Genomic DNA, 26086 nt, shown 5'->3' on the forward strand with positions numbered 1-26086 from the left:
TCTTTTTTTCGTACGTTCACATGGCATGATCTTCCACTTGCTTCTTGTGGCTCTTCTGCTATTTGCTCCATGGGGATGGATACTTGGCAGACAAATAAATATGACTAGACCATTTTCAGGGTGGCTTCTCAGAAACCTTACCAGGCATGACCACTAACTGCTGTGAATCATAATATCCTTGCCCTTGGTAAACCCTGAGATTAATTCAGCACACAGTGGAAAATGAATATGCCAACATAAAATGGAGGTGATCTTTCAAAAAAAGCTCACATTTAACCTGATATATTTGCAGACACAGATGACAAAAATATTTCAGTCATCTGTTATGGTAGTTTACACTGGCGTCTATTAGTTTCCAAAGAGTAACTACCTCAAGTTGTGACAAGACTTGAGCAACTAACCTGACAATGCAGCAGTACTAATGTGGGCCAGGGCAATAAGCTGATGCTAATCCTTCTAGGCCTTTCTACAGTGCAGTTTTCAACTGGTTTTTCCTGCTATCTACCTGTCTTTCCTTGACATTTCACTTGGTTTATGCTTTATTTCTTTAGGGTTCTGGACGGAGCCTAGACAAAAGCATGCATTTACTCCAAAGCAACATTTATTAAGCAGGGCAAAATTTAAGAAAGGTCAAAAAATGTCCAGTGTCAATAAACCCAAAGGGAAACAATTACCTTTCTGGTCCCAAAGGGATCTCTTGCAATTTAATTCTAGAAAAGAAAATAATTTTAAAGGATATCTTGGACACTGGAGGAAACAAAACTGAAACAGAACTTTCTCCATATATTTATCCCACTTTTTTGATTCACTGCCCAACTCCTAAAAAATATTCTGTCACAGTGGATCTCATACTTTAGTAATTTATATGAGATCTTTGCTACAACCTGTCAACTGTGCTAATTATTCAAATCTATTTTAAAAATGTCTTCTATTGCTGACAAGTGTTTAAGGTTTTTTTTTGAATACAGAAATCAGTAGCACAGTTATCTTTAAAAATGTGACAGGTGTTGTTTACTTCAAGTGGTGTGATAAATGTCAATATGCTGACCCTTGTAATATACTCTTGTCATGGGATGCAATTCTCTGAAAAATACCTGATGTCTCACAGGAGAATAACCTTCAGAAGAGAGGAGATTCAGAGGAAAGTTCCCAGTAAAGAGAGACAAGCATTCATAAGTGCTTTCTTTAAAGGAGAGAAGTATTACAACATTGTGTCAGTAGTCAGTAAAGATATTTGTATAAATTTTAATTTAGTTTTTTATACTAATTTTCCATAATAAACTGACTAATCAAAAGGAAGTTGGTACCATTTTGTTTGACCAAGTAGAAACACTTTATATTCTGTAAGTTCACAATAGACAGAGGAAAAATAAGTCCCCATAAAAAGCCTTCAAATGGTGATCATGTCTCTTCCCACCAATCAGATAAATGATTTTTCTGTTGTGATATGAAACCATATACATAAGGCTTTTGTTAATAAATTAAATGCTAATATTAATAGATTAAAAAGTTACAGAGACTGAAAAATAAGTCCTAAAAAGGAGAAGAGCCATATATTTGGTTGCCAGGCAAACTTAATTGTAACCGCGTATGCCTCCAGCCTGCATAAAAAATGAAGCAAAGAAACAGAGGGAAGAGAATTATCCCTCCTTTTCATAAATATGTTGGCTTTCCAATGGCTCCTCTCAGATTACGTTCAGGTACACAGGACACCCTAACAACAGGCTGGAGAAGAGGCAGATGGTGCTGTAGCTGGTTCCACGCTACATTAGCCAGGCAATACAGTAATTTCACAAACAGCAAACTTAAGAAACAAGCAACCAACCAAGCGAGCAGGACAAAAAAAATTAAAATACCCCTCCCCACTGCAACCAAACAAAAACCTCTCAACCCATCACCAAGAAATAGTTGAACTTTCAATGAAGGTATTAACTTGAGTCTTCATTCACTCTCATTTTGTGAACAATAGATGCATTTAAGGTCTTTTCAGCTGATAATATGAACAAAAGTGAGGAGCTACAGTACATCAGGTAAAAAAATGAAGATGTTTGTTAATGCTTGTCAATACTGACGAATGCAACTCAAGGAAGACAAAGGGCAGTCTTATACATTAACAAAGGATAAACATACTTTCTAGAACAAGGAAAAGGATCATTTCTATTCTGATATGAGCCTCAGATGTGCTGTCAGCAGTAAAAGTCCTAGGCTTAAAAATTAACTGTGCCTACTTAAGCAAGAACAAACAAGAACAGAGAAGAGCTGACTTCCCTGAAAATAAGGGTGGGCAGATATGTTTGAAGTGATTAGCAATATCAATGCGTTACCTGAAAACACAGTGTCATCCCCAGAAATAACAGTGTCTTTAAAATCCAAAGTGAAGGATCTGAAGGCAAATTTATATCTGCAAAGATCCTTCTTGTCTAATACAGATTTGATCAAATACCAAAATGCATTATTGAAAACCTAAAATCAGAAAGAGGAAAAGCATTAAAAGAATGATTCATTTCTAAAGACTGATTTATATTGCTTCTCATTATTGTTTCAAAAACTCTTCCCCTCTTCTCTTATGATGTATAAATGAAGTCTTTAACTTCCTCTAACAAATACTGTATCTGAAAATTAATCCCAACTGCAGGACTACAATGCTTCAAGACAACAGTCAAGAGAAAACCTGTTTCATGTCTGGCTTATAAAAATAAGAAAATATTACTTATTCTACAGTGTGTTTATCACCCAAAACCATCCGACTAGTTTATGCATAGGGGGTTGATGGCCTCATACCAGAAGACAGAAGAACATATTATAATTGCTATCATGACAATGGGACTTCTAAACCCAAGGTTGGAGAACAGAGACTGATAACCGAATGGGAATGCTTTCTAGATTAGGAGGTGCCACATCATGGGAAGATTTGGCACTATTTCTTTTCTTTGACATATTGATGCTCTTTAAAGATCAGAAATCCAGTCTCTTCCTCCCCCACTCCTAGTAGATGGGAATTTTAGAGTGTTTTTCAGAATTTGTTTCATAATCTGACTTGAAGAACATAGTAACAATTTACTGGAAAAGACATGATTTTTCTCTTTCATTGTCCTTAGTTTCATACTTTTCTGCTTTCTGGAAACAATTTGTGTATTTTAATACTAATAAACACATCCTTTATTTTTAAATTTGTAAGACTAGGGAAGAAAGAATATAGTAGATTCTTTCTTGCACTCAGAATATATTTTCTCTGTTTGTATTAAAGACAGATAATTTCCATATTTTCATTCTTAAATCACTGTCAGCTCAGTGCCTTTCATTTATCCAATTTCTGTCTTTTTATTCTTTTTCAGCTAAACACTGGTTTTCTTAGAAGGGTAGAGATGAAGAGATATCTGTGTTTATGACTCCTGAATTTTTCTTAAGGTCTCTAAGTTTTGCACATATTTCATATGAGCATATGCATTTAAAATTTGTATATTCCATTCCTGAGTTCAAACCAATTTTTTTTTCCCTGGTGGACTTGGCATGAAAATTACCTCTTTTATGAGTGATGCACCTGTAATCATTCTCTTTTCATTTTTTTATTTTGCTGAATTTGAGCCTGGTGTCAAGCCCATCTATAAAACTGCTAGCTTAGGTGTTCTAATTTTTAATAGCAGTGATTATAAAAATATTAAACCCTTCTATTCAGTCTTCTAAACTATACAGCCTAAACTGGGTGAGCTTTCTAGTACTTTGATGAAAATAAATGAATCTGGAATATATAAGATACTGACTGTAGAAAAATCAAATTATAGCAATATTATCAACATTTGCATACACATAAAAAATTAGTGTTTCTATAAAAAATTTTTTGTTCCCATCTTTTTACAATATTGGAAAGCTATAGCATAGAGATCTACAGAAAAGTGTAATGTTTTCATCATGTACCTTTAATTTATCATACATACAGAGCAGAAAAGTTAAGTAAGAATGCTGCAGTTTCAAGAAACAAAGAAAACCAACTAAAAATACTGTGAATGAAAGAACTCATTACTGCCTTCATAAATATAAGCTGTAATAATGTTTTCCTGTTCCATCAACATTAGGCACAGAAAGGAGCCATTAGACTTTTCTGCATTTCAGGTAGTATGTTTTAAATTCAAAAGGAAGTTGTAATATAAAACCAGCTCATGCTTTCTTCTCCAAAGTATGCTAAACTAGATTGACAAGAATAGACTCAATTTAGAATGTGCTACTCTGTGCACATTGAAATTTTTCTTATTAAAAGAAGGTAATTATCATACAGTTGCAAGTTATGCCATTTGGGCTTACACTTTATAACGAAGGCCACATTCAGAGCATGCAGGTGGTCCTTATTAAATGCACAGGCATTGTTTTGAACAGAGTAATGAGAATGTTAAGCAGTTGTCCAGCTTCTGTAGCTTTTAGATAGGCATTCATTGAAATTGTTCGTTCACCTTGACATTTTCTTCAGCCATTTTAGTACCATGGAGGCCAGGAGGACAATGAGCTACTTCCAATTCCTTCAAGGCTTTAGGAAGTTCATCCTTACTGCTGAAATTATTTATCACATTTCCAACAGCTTTCAGGATAGCTGTAGCCTGTTCCATAAATCGAGAGCTCTCCTGGGGGGAGAGAATAAACCAACCATCGTTAGAAAGATTGCTTTAAGATTTTGTTTTCTTTCTGGACTATGACAGAATACAAGCCTTCTTTCTGTGATGAAGTAAAAAAATTTCCTGAATTCATGCAGTTGTTATTATAAACTGTAAAATCAATTACATCTCTGATATTCAAAAACATATAAAATTCTCACTGATTTTAGCTAGTGAAATAAATAACAGGCACCATAAGACATATCTATTCATTATTTATTCCCATATTATTAGTCCTAGGAAATTTATTCCCATATTATTAGTCCTAGGAAATTTAATCAAAAGTAAGATCCGTATAGAGACTTTGTACTGCAGTGATAATAAGACTGTCAGCTGTAGGGCTCAGCATCTTCTGTTATAAAAGGACAAATTAGTATTTGTATCCTGCTGAAAACAATGATCAAGTACATGCTGCCTAAAGCATCATTAATCTTCATCAGGATTTCTGCGCAAGAATATGGACACTTTCCTGAAAAGGAAAGTCTACAGAGAAATTTCTGTCTTCAAAAAGAAGTGCGAAGAAGACCCAAGGATAAAATTCTGCTTTATTTTCTTGATGATAAATAGCTTTTCATCCAAAAATTGAAGGCAAGCAGATAGTACAGTCACAAGATATTTTTAATGCCCCAATTTCTTATATTTAAACTTCTTTACTACAATAAATTGTGATAAATTTGCACAAGCTGTTCTAGTGCTCTGTTATTAGGACCTAGAATCTACACTGCTATGTAAATTTGCTGTTACACTCACCTTTTAAAACATTTTTGCACGAATATTCTCTAGAAACCATATTTCCTCCCCTCAGGGACCTCAACAAATATTTGAGCCTACTGCTTGCTAACGAAACCTTGAAAATATGGATGAGAGTGGTATCTCTCTGGATTATGGACAATGAAGAACAAAAGCTGTAGTAATTTCTCCTCTGGGCCTCTTATCTCAGCTATGAAAAGTTGTTTGATTAAATTGCTCATTTTAGATATAAAAGCTGCTCTGGGACCTGGTGAGTAATATTCGATCTCGTGGGACAAAACATACTTTACTGATGTGAGAATTTATTTAATAGGCAGGTATTTTTTAATATTAATTAATATTTATACATGTATTTTATGACATGCTTCAGAAAGTGAGTTATGTGCTACTCTGACTTATGTATTTCAACAAGAGTATTTTTGATATTTTATGCTGCTCTTCTATGTAAACCACAATACTACCCAGTGCTAACTTATGTATTTATGTAAGATAACTTTTGCAATATGCACCCAGGACCTGTTGTGCTGTAAAACATGTATCTTTAATGCCCTTATCAATTTCATACTAAAATTAATACTATACCATTGAGTATAATAACTCTAAATGGAAATCGGATACTACTTCACTTTAATTAATATTTTAAAAAACTGTTATAACAATGTTTGCTTAGTCATTATGCATACCTTCTGAAGAGCTGGCATCACAGTATCCTCTTCTCCAAAGACACATGGCACCATGGTACACAGATGAATGTGGTGCCCTATGGGACAATTTACTGTGAAGAGCAGTATGTGTCTCCTATAAGCAAGAAAACAAACCAACCAACTTTTTTTTTTTATTCCAGCAATTCTTAAGTTTTCTTTCCATACATTTGGTAGTATCATTGTCAGAATTGCATTTAGCTGGAGAAGCTTATCCAGGCCACAGCTTCAAAGTGTTAACCAGAGATCCAGCAGAGAGAGTAAGAAAGGAGAGTTAATGCCCCACACACACACTGGCATTTTTTAATTCCATCTTCTTTCAACTGAAATTTAAATGCCCCTTAGCCACTAAAAGACAGTGGGAAGAGAATGCCTTCCATGCTTACCAAGAGACTTCTCTTTTGGAATAAAATGGGGAAGTGGTCAATAAGCCCATTTGTCTCCCATACCTTTTGTAAATTAAATCTGACTGAAAGCCTCCTGTCTCTGACTGGAGTAGAGAGAATCAAAGGTGGGAAGCTTATAAATTTGAGATGATGGTATATCTTAGCTTTGAAATTTACAGGTGCAAAAAGATACACATTTTTGGTCTCCCTACAGTACAGAGAGACAACTTTTAGAAACCACACTAAGAAAATACATGTGAATGCAGAACTAGATGTGAATGCAGAACTAGATGTGAATGCAGTCTATAAATATAACTATTCCAGTTTTAGTCTGAATCAAAACAAGTAAAGAGCACTATTAAAGATCTTTGCTTTAATTTCAGCATGCTAGTGTTGTGGTATTTTCTTTCTATGCCTATTTATTTGACATCTTACCTAATCTTTTAAAAATACATTTTGTTTCATCTCTTTGAGACGAAACTGGTGCTTTTCTCTATTTGGAAAAGTAGAAGGCCTCAGTAAATTAGTCAGGAACGTTATGCTTATGACAAGACATGAAGATTTTGTTTTCCTGGTTTCCCTGGAAGGATTTTCAGAAAATAACATATCAAGCGCTCTTGCTTTTTACCTATTTCTGTCAGCCAATGCCCCACACTGTATATTTAGTTTTACATGCAAAGAGAAAAAAATCATATTGAGCAGTATGTGAATGGGAAGTAAGATATGCAAGACTTCATGGATAATGTTAGAATTTATCCTGTCATGTTTCATAAATCCTGTTTCAGAAAAAGCATTGAAACCTCCTAGGGTATCATCATGCTTTTACAGTTCCACTAACATGCTAATTCTTACATCTTTCTTGCTACTCCAGGGAATATTTCGAATCATTCTAGTTAGAAACACTTCTAAGTAGGAATTTGTAAGAATTTAATTTTTTTTTTTTTTTTTAGCAAATCTGTGATTTTTCTAGTTAAATCCTCTTAAGTACGAGTAAAGAACTCAAAATCTTTATAAAAGTTTTGGCAAATTCAACTTGGCAGTTTTACCAAATCCTACCTATCAACTAGTCTGATACTCCAAAAACTTTTGTTTTAGGAAATAAACTTTTACTGTGTTACTGTGTAAAGTAAGCAATCATTTCAAGCCTTAGCTAGAGAGTCAGGACAGAAATGAAGCCTCATACATACCCAATTGGAAGATTTATCACAGTAGCTTTGGTTGCAGATGTACGCATCTTTAACACAAGTTCCCCAGGAGTCACAGATTTCCAAGAGAAACGTTCAACCCTCAGCACACCCATTGAACATTCTTGTTTAGTACCTAGATTAAGAAAAAAACCCAAGAAAATACAACCCACACAATATGGGGAGGGTGAATAACAATAACATTCAGACACACCTATGCAGAATCTGTAGCTATTTGACACTAAAGTCTTCCTGTGGCCTTCACTAACACAGAAAAATCCAGTCATTTAAAATGCACTGGTGGTACAAAACATGGCTTATTTGTACCATTTGCTAGAAAATAATGGTTAAAAGAATGTGTTACTAAGATGTATACATCAGACATCTTCCAAGGCACTTAAGGCTGCTGTAAAACCCCATAGAAACCCTTTCTGTCCACATGCAAAGGAAGCAAACAGCCATAAAAAACTCATATTTATTTATGTTTATTTATATTTATAGCTTATAGTTTAACTATCTACATAGAATGGTCAGTTTGGTTTTTTAAACTTTCTTTTGGTTCTCTCTACTCTACTCCAGATGCACTAAAATTACATCCATGTCCAGTGTTTAAATATCTGATTAATCTAAGCCAATTACCATAAAGTCTTAGCTTTCTTGAATTCCATTCTATGTTTTTCATTAAATACAAGAGATTTCTATTTAAATCATTCAAGTTGCTAGATCTTGAAAAAGCCAACTTTAAATGTACTGGAGAGCTTATTGTGAACCAGTTTAAAAATAATTTCAGAAATATACTTTGGTTATATTGCTGTTTTTGCTGCATTATGATCAGCTAAGGCATAAGTTAGCTTGCAAGAATGGAATCTGTAGAAAAGAAACTCCAAAAAACACAAGGAAATCCATTCCAGGAATATACAAATGAAAAGCTTCCAGCAAATCATAATAAACAGTAAAGGGAGAGATCCTTTCATGAAAATGTTCATCATCAATATGAAATAATGATGAAGTATTGCTTGAATATCAGTGTATTTCTTAAAATCAATTTGACTATTTCAAACTCTTGCTAAACTCTCAAATTGTGCCCAAGTCCATAACAGACAAACACAACAGCACAAACATATTCAAGAATGGGAAAACACATTAACATTTTTTGTGTTGGCCTTACCTTCAGTAACATACCAGTGTACTAATGCAGAAAAGCTAACCAGGATTTCAATGGGCATCAGACTGTCCACAAGTAAATAATAGAAGACTTCGTCATCAGTAGACTGTATAGAAAAATGGACATTTGTTCATCCTTCATTTCCATTGAATGTTATCTGACTGGCTTTATACAAAATAGGACTAAGACTTCTGATATGGTGACCTTAGTTATGATCTGGGAAGTAAGCAATTAATTGTCACTACTTCTTCCAAATTTCAGACATGTCATTTAAGCCCAGGGCCTCATGCTGCATGTATAATAATGTTCAGTTAAAAGCTAAAAGGAAACAGAATGCTTTTTGGCATGAGAATATATCTACTTTTATATTATAGTCATCATATGTACCTCAGTGTAGTAGTTGTACTTGCCAAACAACAAACAACAGAAGACCAAAAATTTTGTTTCATGCTGCAGCTTTCTGATTCAAATTAATTAAAGCAAGCTTGAAAGAAATAAGTACTTTTTAATTGGTAGATATGAGTGATCCTCCCTCATAAAGGGGTTCTTCTCCTACAAAACTCTATGGGGACAACATCTTTGACTCTCAACTTTAATACATAATTCCTATGCCAATATTAGAAACCATAGAATGATTCTACTGTTCCTAGAAATTCTTCAAAATCTAATGGTGAATGAGCTTCTTTCTTCAGAACTGTTACAGTACATGTCTTCCTGGATATTCCAGAGTCATATAAAGCCATTTTTTTGGTATTTTTATCTTCTTACCATAATATTAAAAAGCTCTTTTATAAGAATAATACAGAATTTACCCCATACTGTAAACATCTCATCTCTTTCAATGTAAGAAATTAGAACGATTTTACAGCAAAGGGTTAGGTTTTGTTTGGCTCGAGAGCACACAGCCTCACATAGTCTTAATGCTGATTATGGCTTAGGAAAGTATATCACGCAGTCATTAGGAAAATTTCTTGTGATGTGATTACAGAGAGGTGGGAAATTGCAAGTGTACTACAATTATGAAGCATAATCCATGTTGTTAACCTTCTCAGTACAGGATTTTACATGAAGTTCATGCCTGGAGTTTACATTTCGGTGCTCTACAATTACACTTCAGATACACTATAATATAAGAGCTGGAACAGGATATTCAAGCACGTTGAATAACGTTCTGATAATATGCATGACAGGTTTAAAGAAATTCCATTATTTTCATGTAACTAAGGAGTATTTCTAAATCCCTGCACCAAGATGCTGTAAACAGCAAAATGACTTAGCGTTTAAAGAGAAAATGGAGGGTTATGCTAAACAGACTCACAATTTGGGTTTTAGGTGACAGGTAAAGATGAAGGAGAATTGAAGGGCAGATTCTGTAGATGAATCATCATTAAACTCAATTCAGACATCAAATTGTTAAAAGGTAGTTTTAAATCAAAATAAAGAGTGGGCAGAGATCTGATTCACTATCAATTTTCTTTACATAAGCCATTTTTCTGTTATTGTGCAGTGGCATTCCTCAGCATTTTTTCCTTGCCTTAAAGATAGATAGATAGATAGATAGATAGATAGATAGATAGATAGATATAATGCAGAATATTTGCTTGCAAACACACATTTGTATTGACTACAGTAATCCTAATGCATTATTATTTTTCAGTAATAGCAGTTCTATATGATCCACCAATATCCTTTAGGATATATGTGTTACCTAATTATGTAAGACTTAGGAAAAAAAAAAAGCACAATACAGTCATTTACCATAAAACATGTCTTCTGATAATTATAAGCATATGTATGTGGCTTGTGGAAAACATACAGGTTCCTAAGAAGAAAATAAAATTGAAATATAAGATATATATGATTGTAAGAAAATAATCAGTATAAATTGCATTGTTTAGTTAATGTCTATTTCATTGCACAAGATATTAATTTTACTTTCATAAGTCAGACTCCCAGCTATTTTTCAGAGACAGTTCAACATTTTTAGTTATAAAAAAGGTGAATAAAATTAATCTCCAGAGAAAGCAGCTGAAATTAATTAGTATATTTGCTGCATTTCTACACTTTTCCATTGGAGGTCAGGCCACTAATTTGTTTATTTTTAATCTATAAATGGTAACATGCTAATATTACTCTAAAACTCCCATGCCCACCTGAAAATTACTGTAATAACGTGTTATATAAAGTATAACTGTAAGGAAGGATTGTTTTATCTATTTTATTAATGGTTTTTTCAGTTCTGTGCTGTTGCAGACCTTCAGAGAGCTACATAGTTCCAGGCAACAATTTTTTCTGATTTTGATGGCACCAAGGGAGACGTAATTGGCTTCAGCTTTAATTGAGGATGGAATCAGATGTGAGCCAATGTTTTGATTACTCGAAAACTCCACAGGGATCCTGATCTACTGATGACATACCAATTCCTACAATGACTAAAATATTCCTCACTTCTCAAAGTTGATATGAACTATGAACATTAATCTTATTTTCACTATGTCTGAGATGTAGGTATGTCAGAGAAGGAAAAGCTTTCAACTGAAAGACAAGTAAACTGAAAGTCTTAGGTGCCTAATTTCTTCTGAGGGATAAATTCTTCAAAGGTCAATGAAGATGCTCTGTTAACAGCTGCTTTATCAGTTGACTGTGAAAATAAACTCTCACTCATTTAGAGATAAGAAAATGACAAATACTTTATACCTTAATTAATATTAATATTGGTCTACAAAAGGTCAACAGTACTTTAACCTTTGGCTAACAAGTTAGAAAGTTCATATTTCACATTCTCTCTGTATGACACTGTGAGAAAGACTTTTAAAGGAAATTATATTGCTTGTGACGCTTATTTTCCTGAATGCCATATCTTCCTGGACCTGGGACTACCTAAAAATAGCAGGCAAATCTTAACAAGGCCTAAAGTGATCTATGACTTTTTATTCCTAAAGTTCCTGTACTGCTGGCTGGTATAAAAATTACACATTCGCCTTTAGAGAGTAAGCAGAGTTTAATATCTGCTCAAGAAAACACTCATTTATGAAAACAGAAGCTTCCAAAAGAAATCTCAGTTACACATTCAAACAAAAAAAGAACTGAGTGAAGTTTCTCTGATAAAATTACTTCCCTCAGCATTTTTAGATGTTCTAAAGGATATGCATTGTACCAGGCTCCTTAAATCTGAAAGACAGAAGCTAAAGGTATGATGCTACAAGTACACTAGCTGTTTTTATGTTTTCAGAGCACAAATGCCTTGAAATTATATTGAAAAGGGAGTGAGACAAAACACCTAGCTGATCAAGCAAAACTATGCTGATGGCAACAACTTTTTTTCGCTTTAGAATCATGTTGTTCTGATGCAGACTGTGTCTGCCCAGTGCCCCATGAGTTCTAAAAGGACCTAATGGCCACAACACTCCATGACCTACAATCTTCCATCCCAGCTGCAGTCTGACAGCTGCTCTATGGAGCTGGTGGTGGCGTTCTCCACTCTGTTCTGGAGGACACACCCATGGCAAAGAGCAGGGCTGCAGCTACAGACACACTGTCAACAGGGACAGTAAGTCTGGTCTGAAGAGTAGCCTTGAAGCCACCCTGAAAGGCAGGACAGTTATACTCTTAAGAAGATACAATTTTTATATAGTCATGTTTTGAATTTACCATTGTTATACTGTATATTATATGGAATAAAACCCAAACTCTCTATTCCTTACTGGAAACACACGCAGAAGTCTTCAAAGCTCATCCAGGTTTCCCTGGAAACTGAAGTCTTTTCTGACTCTGTTTCATCCTTTGATTTAGTCCCTGTGTAGCTCTTCATATCAGTATCAGCTGTTTCTGACATTCGTTTTGCATCTAAACTGATATTCTCAGGTAACTCTTCTGCAAAGATAAAAAGACACACAGAGCCAGTACAGGGACAATATGCAAGTTAAAAGTATCATTCTTAAAAATTATGCTAAAATTACAAGGAAACTATCCATACATCAGTTATTACACATACAGTTTAAAACTAAAAGCTATCCCACTAATCTAAAGAGCTTAAATGGTGACTGAAACAACTCTGTATGAAATTTAGTGCTTGCACCTGCACCTGCTTATGTAGTCTGCCTCAATAAACTACCACATATTGATCTGTGCCCTAGAATCTTCAATATCAGTTTGTTAGGTACACATATATATGAATTCTGCAAACCTAAATTCATCTATATAAAGAAAAATACATCCCCTTGTCCAAAGAGCCTATTCAGTGAAAAGCTAATGAGGCAGAATATTCCAGCCAACAGAAAACAATACACAGAAATGTGGAGGACACGAGACCCAGCCTTGGCGCTAGTACTCAGTACCGGCTATGATGCTACTCACACAAATCAGTCTACTTCTAAACAGAAACAGATTTGAACTAGATTACATGAATTTTCTTGAATGAAAATCAGAACTAAGGTCAGATTCATGCCAAAATATAGACACAGACATATGTAGACAGATTTTGCAATCTCTTGGTAACTTTTTATGTTGTAATGTAACTTTCTCTGCATTTATTCTGTGAGATTCATATAAATAGTTACTGAAAATGTTTGACTTGGCCCAGAAAAAAGTTTTGAGAATAGCTCAACACCTGAGAATAGAAGAACTGAACAGCTATTAATTTAGAATATTAATTTAGAATGCTTGCTGAGGAAAAAGATGAGGTAATATTCAAATATAAGGTATAACAAATGAGAAACCTATTAGAAACATACATAATTTATATTTAAATGTGCTTTGTAATATTTCACTATCACCAAGACACACAGAGCTGATGTGTGGCTAAAGTGTGGCTCTAAATTAGTTTGCAACTATTTTTCAAGAACTGAAAGAAATGCAATATAGGGAAAGGCACCAAAGGCCTTTTACCTTTCCTTCAACTATGGAATAACTACCTGAAAGCCAAAAAACCTAGGCTTTTGCTTCAATTTCAGTTAACTTAGGTGTTAGGCTTCCAGTAAAATAACCACAGTGCTCTTATTTTTAAGACCCTTTTCTTTTTCTGACCAAAACCTTCAAACATTCAAAGTAATTTAAAAAATGAGATATTCATTTGGAAAAATTTTGAATACTCTTTAAATAGTGATGTAAAACACATTTCTAAGGAACGTTCATTAAAAGAAAGCTGGTTTTTGGCTCATTTTTCTGCCATTTTTTCAGAAAAAAAGAAAAGAAGACTATAATTCACAGTTCTTTAAAAACAGCTCTGTGTACATAATCCACTGTATTTTCCTGGAGAGTAACTTATGAGAAGTGTTTGAATTTTTCTGAATACCAAACTGAAGATTTTACTCTATGTAATTATACATCACCAGTTCTTTGAAATCTTTTCCATATGTAAGTAAGACTGCTGATAGATGTACATGAGCATTAACACTGATGTCGAACCACATGGGAACGGCAAACATCTGACTATAAACTTCACACACACTTACCTTTACTGGATAACTCTGCATTTTGATGGCACAAGGCAATGGTCTCCTATACAGTGAAAGAACAAAACAAGAAAAAGTAATGATGGTGATTATAATCTTGCATTATTTTCTTAGAGAAAATACCTGATTTTGGGGCAGTCCTTCCAGAGACAGAGGAACAAGCTGGGAAGTTATCAGCACAGGTTTGGGCTGGGTTTTTAAAATGAAAATTAAAAGTAGCAAATTTCGTTGTAATACCTACATACATATCACCAACAGACAGATTGATGTTTTTCTAGAGAAGTATATGTGATCTAGAGTCTGAGATAAAAGCTGTTTCAGATACCTACCACTCCACTATTAAAACAATGTTCTTTGATACTCCTGTTATTTAACAAAAAAGTAAGTTTTATTCTAAGAACTAATACTCCTACAAACAATTCCATTTTTATCTGTTACCATTCTTGAAAAATATATGGAGGGCTCCTTTTCCAACAATCATTTCTTACTGTACACAACTGTCATTAGCAACAGCATTCTTGATTACAACAGCATCTTTTGTTTTCAATCACTGTATAAATAAAAAGTAGCCTCTTCTTTAATGCTTTTGGCAAAGAAGTTTATCCTGGTCAACCCCAGCTCCAAGCTAGAATTGCTGAACTAATATGAATGCAATATACTGCTGCTTACACTTCAAGTTCAAATGACGTTAGCCAGCCTTTCAGGAAGTCCACTCATCAAATTTACAAAGACAGGGTCCTTGTCTTTGAGGTTAAAATCTTCGATTTAAAAACGAGTGTCTAGTCATCCTTCCTTCTGACTGTCCTCTAGTCTGCAATATGACATACACTGAAAAAGAGTCACTTCCACCTCTTTTTTTTTCTTGAATGAGGTTGAGCAGGAGAAAGAGATTGCAGTTTCCAGTTTACTTCCTATTTGAATGTAGTAATATTAATGGCTTAGCTGGACTAGCTTTGCCTTTGCAAAGATAAATATTAAAGCCTAAAAAGGCTACTACAAACGAATTTGCAAGCTTCCTTTCATCCCAGGTCTCCCTTTACCTAGATTAGTCACCCTTCTCCCCACCCAAACTCCTCATATATACCCTTATATATCTTTACATGTGTCAAAGGTGCTGATGCTGAAGCTGGTAGGATTGACCTGGCCAGCAGCTGGACACACACGGTAATTTTCTGTTCTGCATTTGAAAGAGGAGCTGTGGGAGCAGTGCTGACCTGGAGCTACTTTTATGCTTTTTCAGTACAATCAAGAAATATATTTTGAGGGGCAGACTGACATAATTTAGAGAGTCTGAGTTAGACTCGATGGCAGGTCACAACAGTACCTAAATCTTGCACAAGGTCATTGTGCTGGAAATCCAGGTCTGCCTCAACCCTCCTATTACAGACTACCCTGCATACATTATGTGAAGGCACCTGTGAATGCTTCCTTAGAGGAAAACCTTATGGATTTCTGCTTTAATTTCTAGCTGCAGTAAAAGTCTTCCTGCAGCATTTTACAGAATCTCTATGGACTCAGGACAGGAGAACAGGTTCAAGAATCTCACCTCTGGCAAAATTTTAGGTGTTTGATGTTTTCTGAATTAACAAAGGAAAGAGCTGAGCAAGTAAACTACTGATTTACTTGTCTCTATCCCAAAACTGGAGGCAGCAAATAATTTAATACACATAATTTAACTGTAATATTGTTTATTAAGGGAATTTCAAAGTCCCATTTTTGCACAGCACAAATCTGAAATTCTATTCCAAATCTGTTATGGTTTTTTTAAAAAATGTTCATGAGTCAAAGCTGGGGACAGACCTGATATTAAGAGAAATTAAGGGAAAAATTAAGACTGCTGAAATCATTAACACTTGGGTTAAGAATTTAGTAATTGAAATATATTGCATTTTAGAGGGTTTTTTCCAATTAATTTCTTATTTTTCTAGAGCAAATGAGCTGAAAAGGCGCACTATAGGATCTTGCAAATACCCACGTACTTCAGCTCCTGTTTCCAGAATTCTGTACACACAACTCTTCAAAACCAGCAAAACTGTGATCACTTGTCATGTCACATTGACAGTCATGCCTCAATATATGAGTCTGAAAAAATCATACAGACTATCTCTTCCCTTTAAACTGATGCCATGATGATTTTTTGCCTTTTCTTTTAAATCCCTTTTATACCTTTTTACAACTTCTGTATTCTTAGTGCTTTTTGCCTACATTCTTGGACTTGTTTGTCAAGCTAGGAGATTAAATATTTTAGAAGCTTCTTAGTTAGGGATTAGTGTGTCCCAGACCCCAAGGTCCTCTCCAGAACACATTCTGTAAACTAAGATAGAACCATCCAGGGGAAGGCTCCTCGGGGAGGGGGGCTTCAGAAGAACACATGCACAGAGCTGTCATGGTGACATGCACATGCATGTGAGCCTACAATTTTCAAGATTCCAATATTCCCAAATTTCCTGTAGGAGTCCCAGGATTTACCAAACAGATACATGTCAGCTGTGCAATTTATTGGGTTTCTTCTCAGAAATCCTGGGCATGTCCAAAATATAAGAAGTATGAGATTTACTGTATAAGCCTTGGAGACTGCAACATCTGTACTACAAGTCTAGCAATTTCTGCCCAATATACTGTTCATGGACAGTACACATGATCCATACTTCCAGTATGGACATGAGGTAGCTTAATATAGAGCTACTTTGTCAGTACTAACAGTCAGCAGCAGGAAAACCTGGAGAGATACAGAAAATCCTCAAAAACTGAGTCAACAGAATTACAAGTAAAGAAGGAGAACGTGCCCTGGAAAACCTGGATGCTTAGTAACTTCATCCAGTCTGAGCTGTGAAACCAGTCTAACCACAGCTGTGTAGACTCCCATAGGCTCATTTAGTCAGCTTTTGGAGCACAAACACAACATGGTCAAAAACTGCTTTTCTAATGGTACAGGATGTGTTCATTTACCTAATCCTCACTGATTCGAAGACAACCAGAGTGTCAAGAAAGTTCCCATTCTTTTATACTATTGCCTCATATACTGTGCCTAAGACATTGGCACAGAAAGAGAAAATAAAGGCATTTTTCCTCCTTAATGATCACACATTGCCTGAAAAGTCAGCTTTCCTGCTACAGTATCTGATACAGAAGAATATTAGAAAAGACTTAGATCCAGTTGTGAAACATGGAATTATGCACACAGATTCTGGGAGAAATACTTATTGTTCTTCCCTCAATTACTGGAAAATCTTAATGAAAATTGTGAGGAAAATTCTGTAGTTAACTTAAAAATCTAATTTATCATCTATTATGTTTCATAATCACTAATGCATATTTGTAAAAATAATGGCAATTCACATATTTGTAGCTATCTTGTTACTTTCAAGGATTCATTCATATTTTTAAGCTCCTATAGCTATATTTTTATTCTATTCAAATCTACCAAATAATACGTTTTAAAATTTATCTTGTATTCTTATAAAAAGAGTAGCCTTTTCTACCATAAAAATGATGTATGACAAAACTTAACACCCCATTTTTTCTGTGAAAAACACAAGTCTTCTTCAAAAAATAAGCTCTCTGGATATAACTGCAGGTGAAGGAATAAAGTTTCAGGTACTCTATTTTTAAGATTAAAAATCCATTTCAAATACTTCAAAATGACAGAGATGACTAAAATATTTCTTAAGATCCAGCCCTGTATTAAATTTCAAGGTTTGATGTTGACCTGAGAGTTGTATCATCAAAGGGTTTTGCCTCTACAGTCATTTGGACACAGTCTTTTTTTATTCCTCAGTCACTATGTTCACTAAATGGAGTATCAGTTGTCATTTTAGCTGTGATGTGAGTGAAGGTAACAGAGGTGGATTTTGAAAAAAAGGCAATGTTACAAATGAACTAACATCTGCAAAGTTTTGCACAAACTGGGTATAGAAATAGCTTAAAGAAATAGCTTAAAAATACTGGATTACTAACTTGGCATCTCTTTCATTCAGTCTCTAATGTTGAAGCTGCCCAATTCGTATGTGCAAGTAGATAACTGTGGGCCCATCAAAGTGTCTCTATACCACAAATGTCTAAATGCCTCTTCTCAAGTCCCTCTTCTAATTCATGTGCCTCATATGTGATGTGTAATTTTTCCCTGAAAATAATAAGCAGGGAATTTCCATCTTATGCAGGTTGAAACAATTTTCAAAATGATAAAATTTGTAAAGAAAATAGACCCTAGCCTTCCTGTTGACTCAATACCAATTCACTGCACTTAGGAAATGTAACACAAGAAGGATTAGAGTGAAAAGAAGAAAAATCTTGTTATGACAGAACAGTCTGTAATGTTTATGGGGAACATGAAAAGAGCACACAACACAGCATGCAAATTAAATAAACTGGTATCAGTTGCACAACAGAAGGTAAGATTGAGTTTGAATATATAAATAGACAGACTGAAATAAGAAAAATGAAGGAATCATGAACATTAAAGAACAAGTTTTTTGTGTTTTTGTCACTGGGAAAGAGTGGAGACTTTAACACTTTTACTCTAGAAATCAGCATTGCCAGGGAGCTTGACACTGAAGAAGCCACAAAGAGAAATATGAGTGTTCTGCTTAGGATGTATAAATATAGCAATCAGGTCAGTATATTAAAATATCTAGTAGCCATCGCACATACTGATGGTAAACATATTTGGATTAGATTTTCTTGCTTTGCATGTCTTCAAACAGAACACATAGAGCTTTATTCTCAATGGAATTGGAGATAACTTCTATCAAGAAATTAATCACAATGAAGCATATTCAAGTAGACTTTTGAAAGGCAGATCTACAAGGAAACACTACACCAGGATAATCTTTTTGTCAGAAGCATTTGACAAAATTACTGTTGCATAAAACTGCAAGACCGTGCAATTTACATATGATGACTGTTTTGGTTTTTTTCCTGGCCAAAAATACTTTCACATGTATTTCAATGTATCCTGCACTTATAAATTACTTAGTTTCCTACTGAACAAGAAAAGAAGAGAGCTTCTCCATTAAAGAATTTGGCCCTCTGTTATGGAGTTTTTAAACAAAAAATTAACAAAATCAATTTTCTTAAAACCAGTGATTCAAGATCATTTTAACTACTAAAATTAGGTATTTTAAAATACTTTTTCCTAATGCAAATCCCAAAAGCTTTCAGGACTGTAAAATCAGTGAATGGGAAAGTCAGAGCAAAAAAAAAAAAAAGTTTGAAAAATTCAATAATAAAGCAGTTCTATTTTTTGGCATGAGTACTTTGGGGACACGAGGGATAACGGCATGTCTTTCAACTTTGTATTTTTCAAAGAAGGTACATCCAGCTCCCAGAATTTTGTCTTTCATGTATCACTAGTCTCCGTTTCTGTGACAACAGACCTTAGGAACAGTGAATCAGATATTCAGTAATGTTACTTCATGCAGTTTGTATTGGACTGAATTGAAATATGCCAATTTAAACTTGCCGAGCATCTGGCACAGCAGCTGACTGAATTTCAGTCAGCTTAAAGCATAAAACTGCTGTATCCCAAAGATTTACCAAATCTGTATCAAAGGTTTTAAAGCAGATGTCTCTTGACTAACAATCACACAGTTTAAAATGGAGACAAAGTTATTTACATTCATTATATTACAATACAAAATTCTAAAAATTAGCAATAATCTAGTGAATTGGGGATACCAAAGCTTCTCTTTCAGTGTTTTTTTTAATCACTAACTGATTTGTTTTTAAAAAGTATATATTGTTATTTCAAGTGTTAAAACTACAGAAAGAAAGCTCTCCCATTATGAATTTGACAGAGGCATCCACATAATTTTGTTGATGAAAAGATTTAATAGGTGAAAAAGACGATTGTTCTCCAAGTTAAAAACCATCTCCTTTTCCAATCTGTAAAAACAAAGTTCTACTTGCATACTTCAGCTATTAACAGACATAGCATTTTTCAGCTGAGGTTTAAATTGAGGCAAAAGTAAAGATCATGTACAAGTCAATTAGCTGCTCATAACTTCTTACATTTCATGTCTGAATCAGACTGCCCTCAGCCTACGTCCAATCCATGTCTTCTTCCAACCATTCCAGTTTTATCAGTCTCTCTTTCATGTATTTTCATTCTTGCCCTTGCCTTTCCTGACTGCCTCTCCTACTGTGATAAATCAGCCTTCTAAAACACTCTTGGACTAGGGGAGAAAATCTAAGGGATGTTTCACACTGCTTTGATGCTTCCAGCACATAAACTTCTATTAACTTGCAACTAACCAATTCTGTATTTGTACAACTAGAGACTGAAGTAATGAAAGCAATAATTATTATATACTATAAGATGCTACTTACAGCTCCTTTTCACCCCGTTGCTTTTGTAATGATTTTAGTATGATGCCATTATTAAAAAGACTTTTAAAGGTAAAGTACTATTGAAGTACTAATTAGGCTATTGTTTATAAAATGTACACAAAATACCAAATAGCTAAAGATATCACAGAATCACAGATCACAGATATATTCTATTGTATTCTTCTTCACTGCAGAATTGCCTTATTTTAAAATCACTAAATCCACTAGCGATATCCACATGTACATTATCTAAACACACAGTATAGATATAGATCTGAAATACAAAAATTGTATGAGTGTACTCTGCAGAGGCACTCCAAAAATTACATAGAAATCAGCACTCCAAAAATTACATTAAAAATTACTTCCCATTCATTTCAAAATTAACCAAAATAAATTTGGGTTTTTTGGTTCATGAAGGTCATGAACTATCCCTAATAGTATGTCATTTGTCTTCAAGTAAATTTTTTAGCCCTACAGACAGTCACTATTCATCAACCAAACACAATAAATGTTATCCCCAAGTATATGAATCAGTTTTTCTCAAAAAATGACAACAGAGATTTTAAAACAATTAGGTCATCTTTACTGCTGGACTGCATGGATAAGGACTTGGTTGCTGTTTTACCTTTACACAGCACTATGGATGAATGTATTTTGTAAGTTATTTTCTATATTGTAATGACATGGAATTTAGCGTATATGGAAGAAGTACTCACTCTTTACTTAGGAGAGAAAACAAATAGAGCAAGAGGAACTGTAGCAAACATTTACAAATTGAAACATCACCTTCCCCAAAATATAACTGGATTATTGAATCAGATCCAGATTTTGAGCATAACATCATTGAAAGCATTTGTATGTTGCCTAGACTGCTTTTTCCCTCAATTTTCTTAAAGCCAAAAGAGAAATGCTATCAAATGGTCTTCTGAGTAGTGTTTGCTTCAGTAAGTATGAAATTGAAGAGATGCTGGCACTGCCACATTGTGTTTCTTTGTAGGCATTGAGCAAATGAAATAACTTCAGTGGAGCTCTGTTTGTTTGTTTTTAAGTGAGTATTTAAGTCTCTATTTCTCTATGCTGCCAATTATTTCTCTGTATGAATTTTTTTCATGAAATCTATTGCTCAGAAACTCTTTGAAAGTATCATTTTTTCTCTGTTAAGCAAGTAAGATTTAAACATTAGAAGGAGCATTCTGTTTAAAATTTATCTAAAAGCAGACTTTGGTAGCATATACACATTCCAATTTAAAAACAGATACAATAAAAAAAAATCAGTAATTACAAAAATCAGTAATTACAACTTCCCAAAGTCATCCTAGTAATGTTTTATTAAACTTAGGTAAGATTCATCTTATCTATATCAGAAAATTTCAGTGGAGACTTCTACGCAGTAACTAGCATTGGCTTGGGTGGTTTGAGCCAACTCTTAGTCAGTGCTGCATCTAGGGAACCTGTTTGGAGGAATGTCCTTCTCTCACTGAGTTGCACAGGAAGCCTGAGGGTCTTAATCATGGCCAAGGATTCCTTTAGAAGGCAGAGCTTCTCAAATTTAAGAGCAGGCCCACTGAGCAGTGAAGCCTTAACTCTTTCTAGATCTCACCAGGAGTCTTTCCATTCAGTCCTAGATGAGGATGCCATTTTAAGGCATGTGTTAATAAAGTTCACATTTTTCTAGTCACATGCTTTCACTGTAGCCAAAATAAACTAATCATAATATAAACTAAGATTTATTTAAAAGACTGCAGACTATCTTCTTAAGATGCTGCCATCAAAAGCATTTTAAAGAGCAAAACCAAGACAGCGTTAGCAACAGAACTTTTAGAATCTGAGGAAAAATCATAAAAAAGAAAGTTAAAGGAAAAGGTATTAAGAAAGATTTCCCACCCAATACACATCAATGTAACTATAGAGTGGAAAGGGTAGGGAAGTTACTTAAATAGCAATGGAAAAAAAAAAGCTTTCTGAAATGTCTTTGAAAACATTTATTTCAGTATTAAATATTTTCTATTTTGTCTTTCACTATCGTTTGTAATATAAAACTGGGTCAAGTTAAAAAACATAGAAATATTATTACCTGAGAATAATCCTCTGCATTTGAATGTCTCCTATTTTGATTCATGTCCCCATTACTGTCACTTTCATTTTCATCAGTTTCAGTAACAGAAGTGAGATTGGATACAGAATGAAATCCTTTTTTGAGGGTAGACTGTGGAAAGTGGCTAAATAATAAAAGAAAAAACACTTTAATCCATACATTTTCTTTCAAATTACAGTCTTCATAACTATTCTTAACAGAATATTGTCAAAATAATTTGTGTCTCCTTTATTTTGAGAGATTCCTAGAGCAGCACAGAATCCATATCTTCCTATATTTCTTGTCATTACTGACTTGGCACTACACACAAACCTATGACAGAAAGACTTCTTAACCAACCCTCAAAAAAGCAAAACCCAAGCCAGCTGAAAACTAGACGACAATGCCAGAAGTGAATAAATTACTATGGCCCCTAGACAAGCAAAAATTACTAGTTGAATGAAGGTAAAGCAAAATATAAAATGTTTTGTGTCAGAATACTTTTTGTCTTTTCCCTCAAATGGGTCTCCATAGCTACCAGACAGCTAAAATACAGGATAACCAAGGAAACCTGTGCAGGCCTATTCTGGTTCTAGTAAAAGAAAGCTCTGTTGCTGACTTCACTGGAAGTAGAAATAAAAACTAACAGAAATACAAGTAACTCTCTGATTGTTAAGTGAACTAGAAGAAGAGGATCAAACCAATTTTGCATACATGCCAATTAGACATAAGTGTGTAATTATGTTATTACAGCAATAAATAACAAATTAAAATCTAGACATGTGTTATCTAGCCCCCTTTTAAAGGACTGAGATAATGAAAGATCAAGATCTTTTGCAGTAACAGTCACAATTATCTTGCCTTTGAGTGTTTCAAAATATTTTATTAGAATAGAAGGAAGAGATAAAAAGCTTTAAGTCCCAACTGTGTATCTCAGTCCCTTATCTTATTTATACAGTTATATTACTTTAATGAAATGTTAATACCTGCTATATATTTTTGGCTACTACCTGTTAATTAAATCACAAAGATTAAATGAGCTAATTGTCATGGAAACTTAGTGCATTAAATAAACTATCCTTTCCCAAATGGGGTAATTTGACCATGAAGCAATCTATTAAATATGAAAAAAAATATAAAATCTGTTAACATGCAAATACTTCAACATCTTCATTATTAATCTCTCATTCCTTGGATAGCCTGTTAATTGCTTAGAACATTATAATGTATTTCTACTCCTACTGTTTGAAAACAAACAGTAATTTAAGTACTTTTAACTATCAAAATGCAACTGTATCATCAAAACAATTGCATTCCCAGAATATTCCAAGGTCACTTCTTCCACGGACAAATGCTGCTGTTAAAAAAAAAAAATTAAAAATACCTAACTGGTTTATTATCAGTCCATGCAATTATGATGATCAAAATGCACAACCCTCCACATATATAATTTAGTCAGTTTACTTAGAGATGTACTTAACAAAAGGTGCATACACTCTAAGAAAATACATAAATCTCCAACAATTTACAGCCTGTTGTTGGACTCAGTCTCAAGAAAAGACGTATCCTCCAAAATGACATAAACCTTTTGGTGTACACTGGCTATAAGATACATTCAGTGCTTCATGACAGAAGCTCAGTCAGAATAAAAGAGACAAGATTAATAATTCTAGAACTTGTCTACTGAATCATAATGCATATGTTCACATCATCAGCAGGAGCCTGAAAGGAACGTATTATGCAGTGGGTCATAGCAAAAAAACCCACGGCTCTGATACACTTTATGGTAATCTTTCTTTTCTTGTCAGGGAGCAAGTACTATACTCAGCATGGCACATTGACTAGAAGTCATGTATACACCCATTTCTGAAAGTTCTCTAAGACCCCCTCTATAAAGACTCTGGTTTTCAAGGGTTTATAGGACTTCCAAACAGTCTTTAACACAAGGCATTTATACAAAGCTGTGTTTTGACCGTGAGCTTCTTCACCTGCACTCTCAGGCTTGTTCTATCATAAACAGAGAACAGCTTCTTTTATTCAAAAATATTAAGTGTTCCATATCAAACATGTGATGCCTGTGAAAATACTGACTGGCTAGTCAATTCTTTCCTTGTTATGTGTAAGAATTGAAAAAAGACCAGTAGTTTGAGGAAAAATTTGAAATACATCAAAGAATATTCATATTTCTGGCAGAAGTGATCTATTGAATATTCTATGTCTTTGGGCCTACTGGGCAGAGAATCTGGCAAAGCATCTGACAGCACTCCCTGTTCTCCAATGCCAGAAGCCCTGACAAGTGTGTACCTGCCTAGGGGACTGTCCATACTTCGTACAGGGTGTGACAAGTGGGGACCTGTGTGTTCATGTCCACCCCCTGGTAAGCTTTCTCAGTAGTGCAGATATGAGCAGATTGTAGGCAGAAACAGCTAAGCCTAGAGACTTGCATCTCCAATAGGAAGTATGTGCTGCAGTCCCAAAACAGGAGGAGTTTGTAAACCTCAATGACAGGAGGGGGAGGGTAATTGCATACGTATGCCTCTGTGTGCCAGATTAGAACTTCTTGGGATTAGCTACAGGAAGGTGTTCAGAAGTTTTCAGGTGTTTATTAACCTTTTGTGTCTAATATAGTAATTTAGCTGTCGTATTGCCGATATTGATCCGAAATGCAGTTCACTGATAGCTGATTAATTACGTGACATCAACACATCAACAGAGTGCTTTGTCCTGATGTGCTTCAGACATGATCTGAGCAGTTTTTGCCTGTGACACAAGCAAAAATAAGCCATTGCACTTTCACAATGCTAATGCTGAAACTACCTTATATACTCACATGTCTGTTGGTATTGTGATAACACTCAATTTGTAATTCAAAAATAGGCTAGCAATCTCAATATGTTCTTCAAGTTTCTCTACCACAGGCTCTGGGAAAAAAGCAACTTGTTAAGTATATACATTCATAAAAATATTTAATACTACTAACTCTGAGAAATAAATTTCAATGGGGATTCATCACCCCTAAATAATTTTCATAAGTATCATCCCATGCACTTGAATGGAACAGAAAAACGAGGGATGGTTCTATGTGACATATCATGAAAAAATAAATGCTTTACACTCTGATCCTCAGCCTGCAAAGTATTAAATTGTGCCTAACTTATATGCAAGGTTATCCAGGGTAGCTCAAAACAACTATGGCAGCACTTTTTGCCTTTGCCAATTTCCTCTATTTCTTATCCCAGCATATTTTGCTAGCCTGCCTGTAACACTTTCAACATACTCAAGCTATCTCATATCATCCATTTAACTCCATTATGCAGTACAGACAAATCCTAGAAAAAAATTTACTCTAAAACCATGAGTTGATGCAGCAGGACTAGCCACATACTTTAAATTTTTAAAA

The 26086-nt window shown here is 34.5% G+C and overlaps 1 protein-coding gene across 1 annotated transcript in view; it reads right to left on the reverse strand.

Moving 5' to 3' along the window:
- Positions 1-26086, reverse strand: part of ADGB (androglobin) — a gene marked incomplete at both ends in the record, with an annotated part of 105675 nt that overhangs the window by 36883 nt on the left and 42706 nt on the right. The window contains 10 exons of the mRNA XM_082276744.1: positions 2325-2463; positions 4446-4613; positions 6077-6191; positions 7668-7800; positions 8833-8935; positions 10588-10651; positions 12534-12702; positions 14283-14328; positions 22687-22831; positions 25517-25607. Of these exons, the coding sequence (XP_082132870.1) occupies positions 2325-2463; positions 4446-4613; positions 6077-6191; positions 7668-7800; positions 8833-8935; positions 10588-10651; positions 12534-12702; positions 14283-14328; positions 22687-22831; positions 25517-25607 (1173 nt within the window). The remainder of the gene's footprint in view (positions 1-2324; positions 2464-4445; positions 4614-6076; positions 6192-7667; positions 7801-8832; positions 8936-10587; positions 10652-12533; positions 12703-14282; positions 14329-22686; positions 22832-25516; positions 25608-26086) is intronic.

The sequence above is a fragment of the Coloeus monedula genome (assembly GCF_965178545.1).
Source record: "Coloeus monedula genome assembly, chromosome: 2".
NCBI classification, from domain to species: Eukaryota; Metazoa; Chordata; class Aves; order Passeriformes; family Corvidae; genus Coloeus; species Coloeus monedula.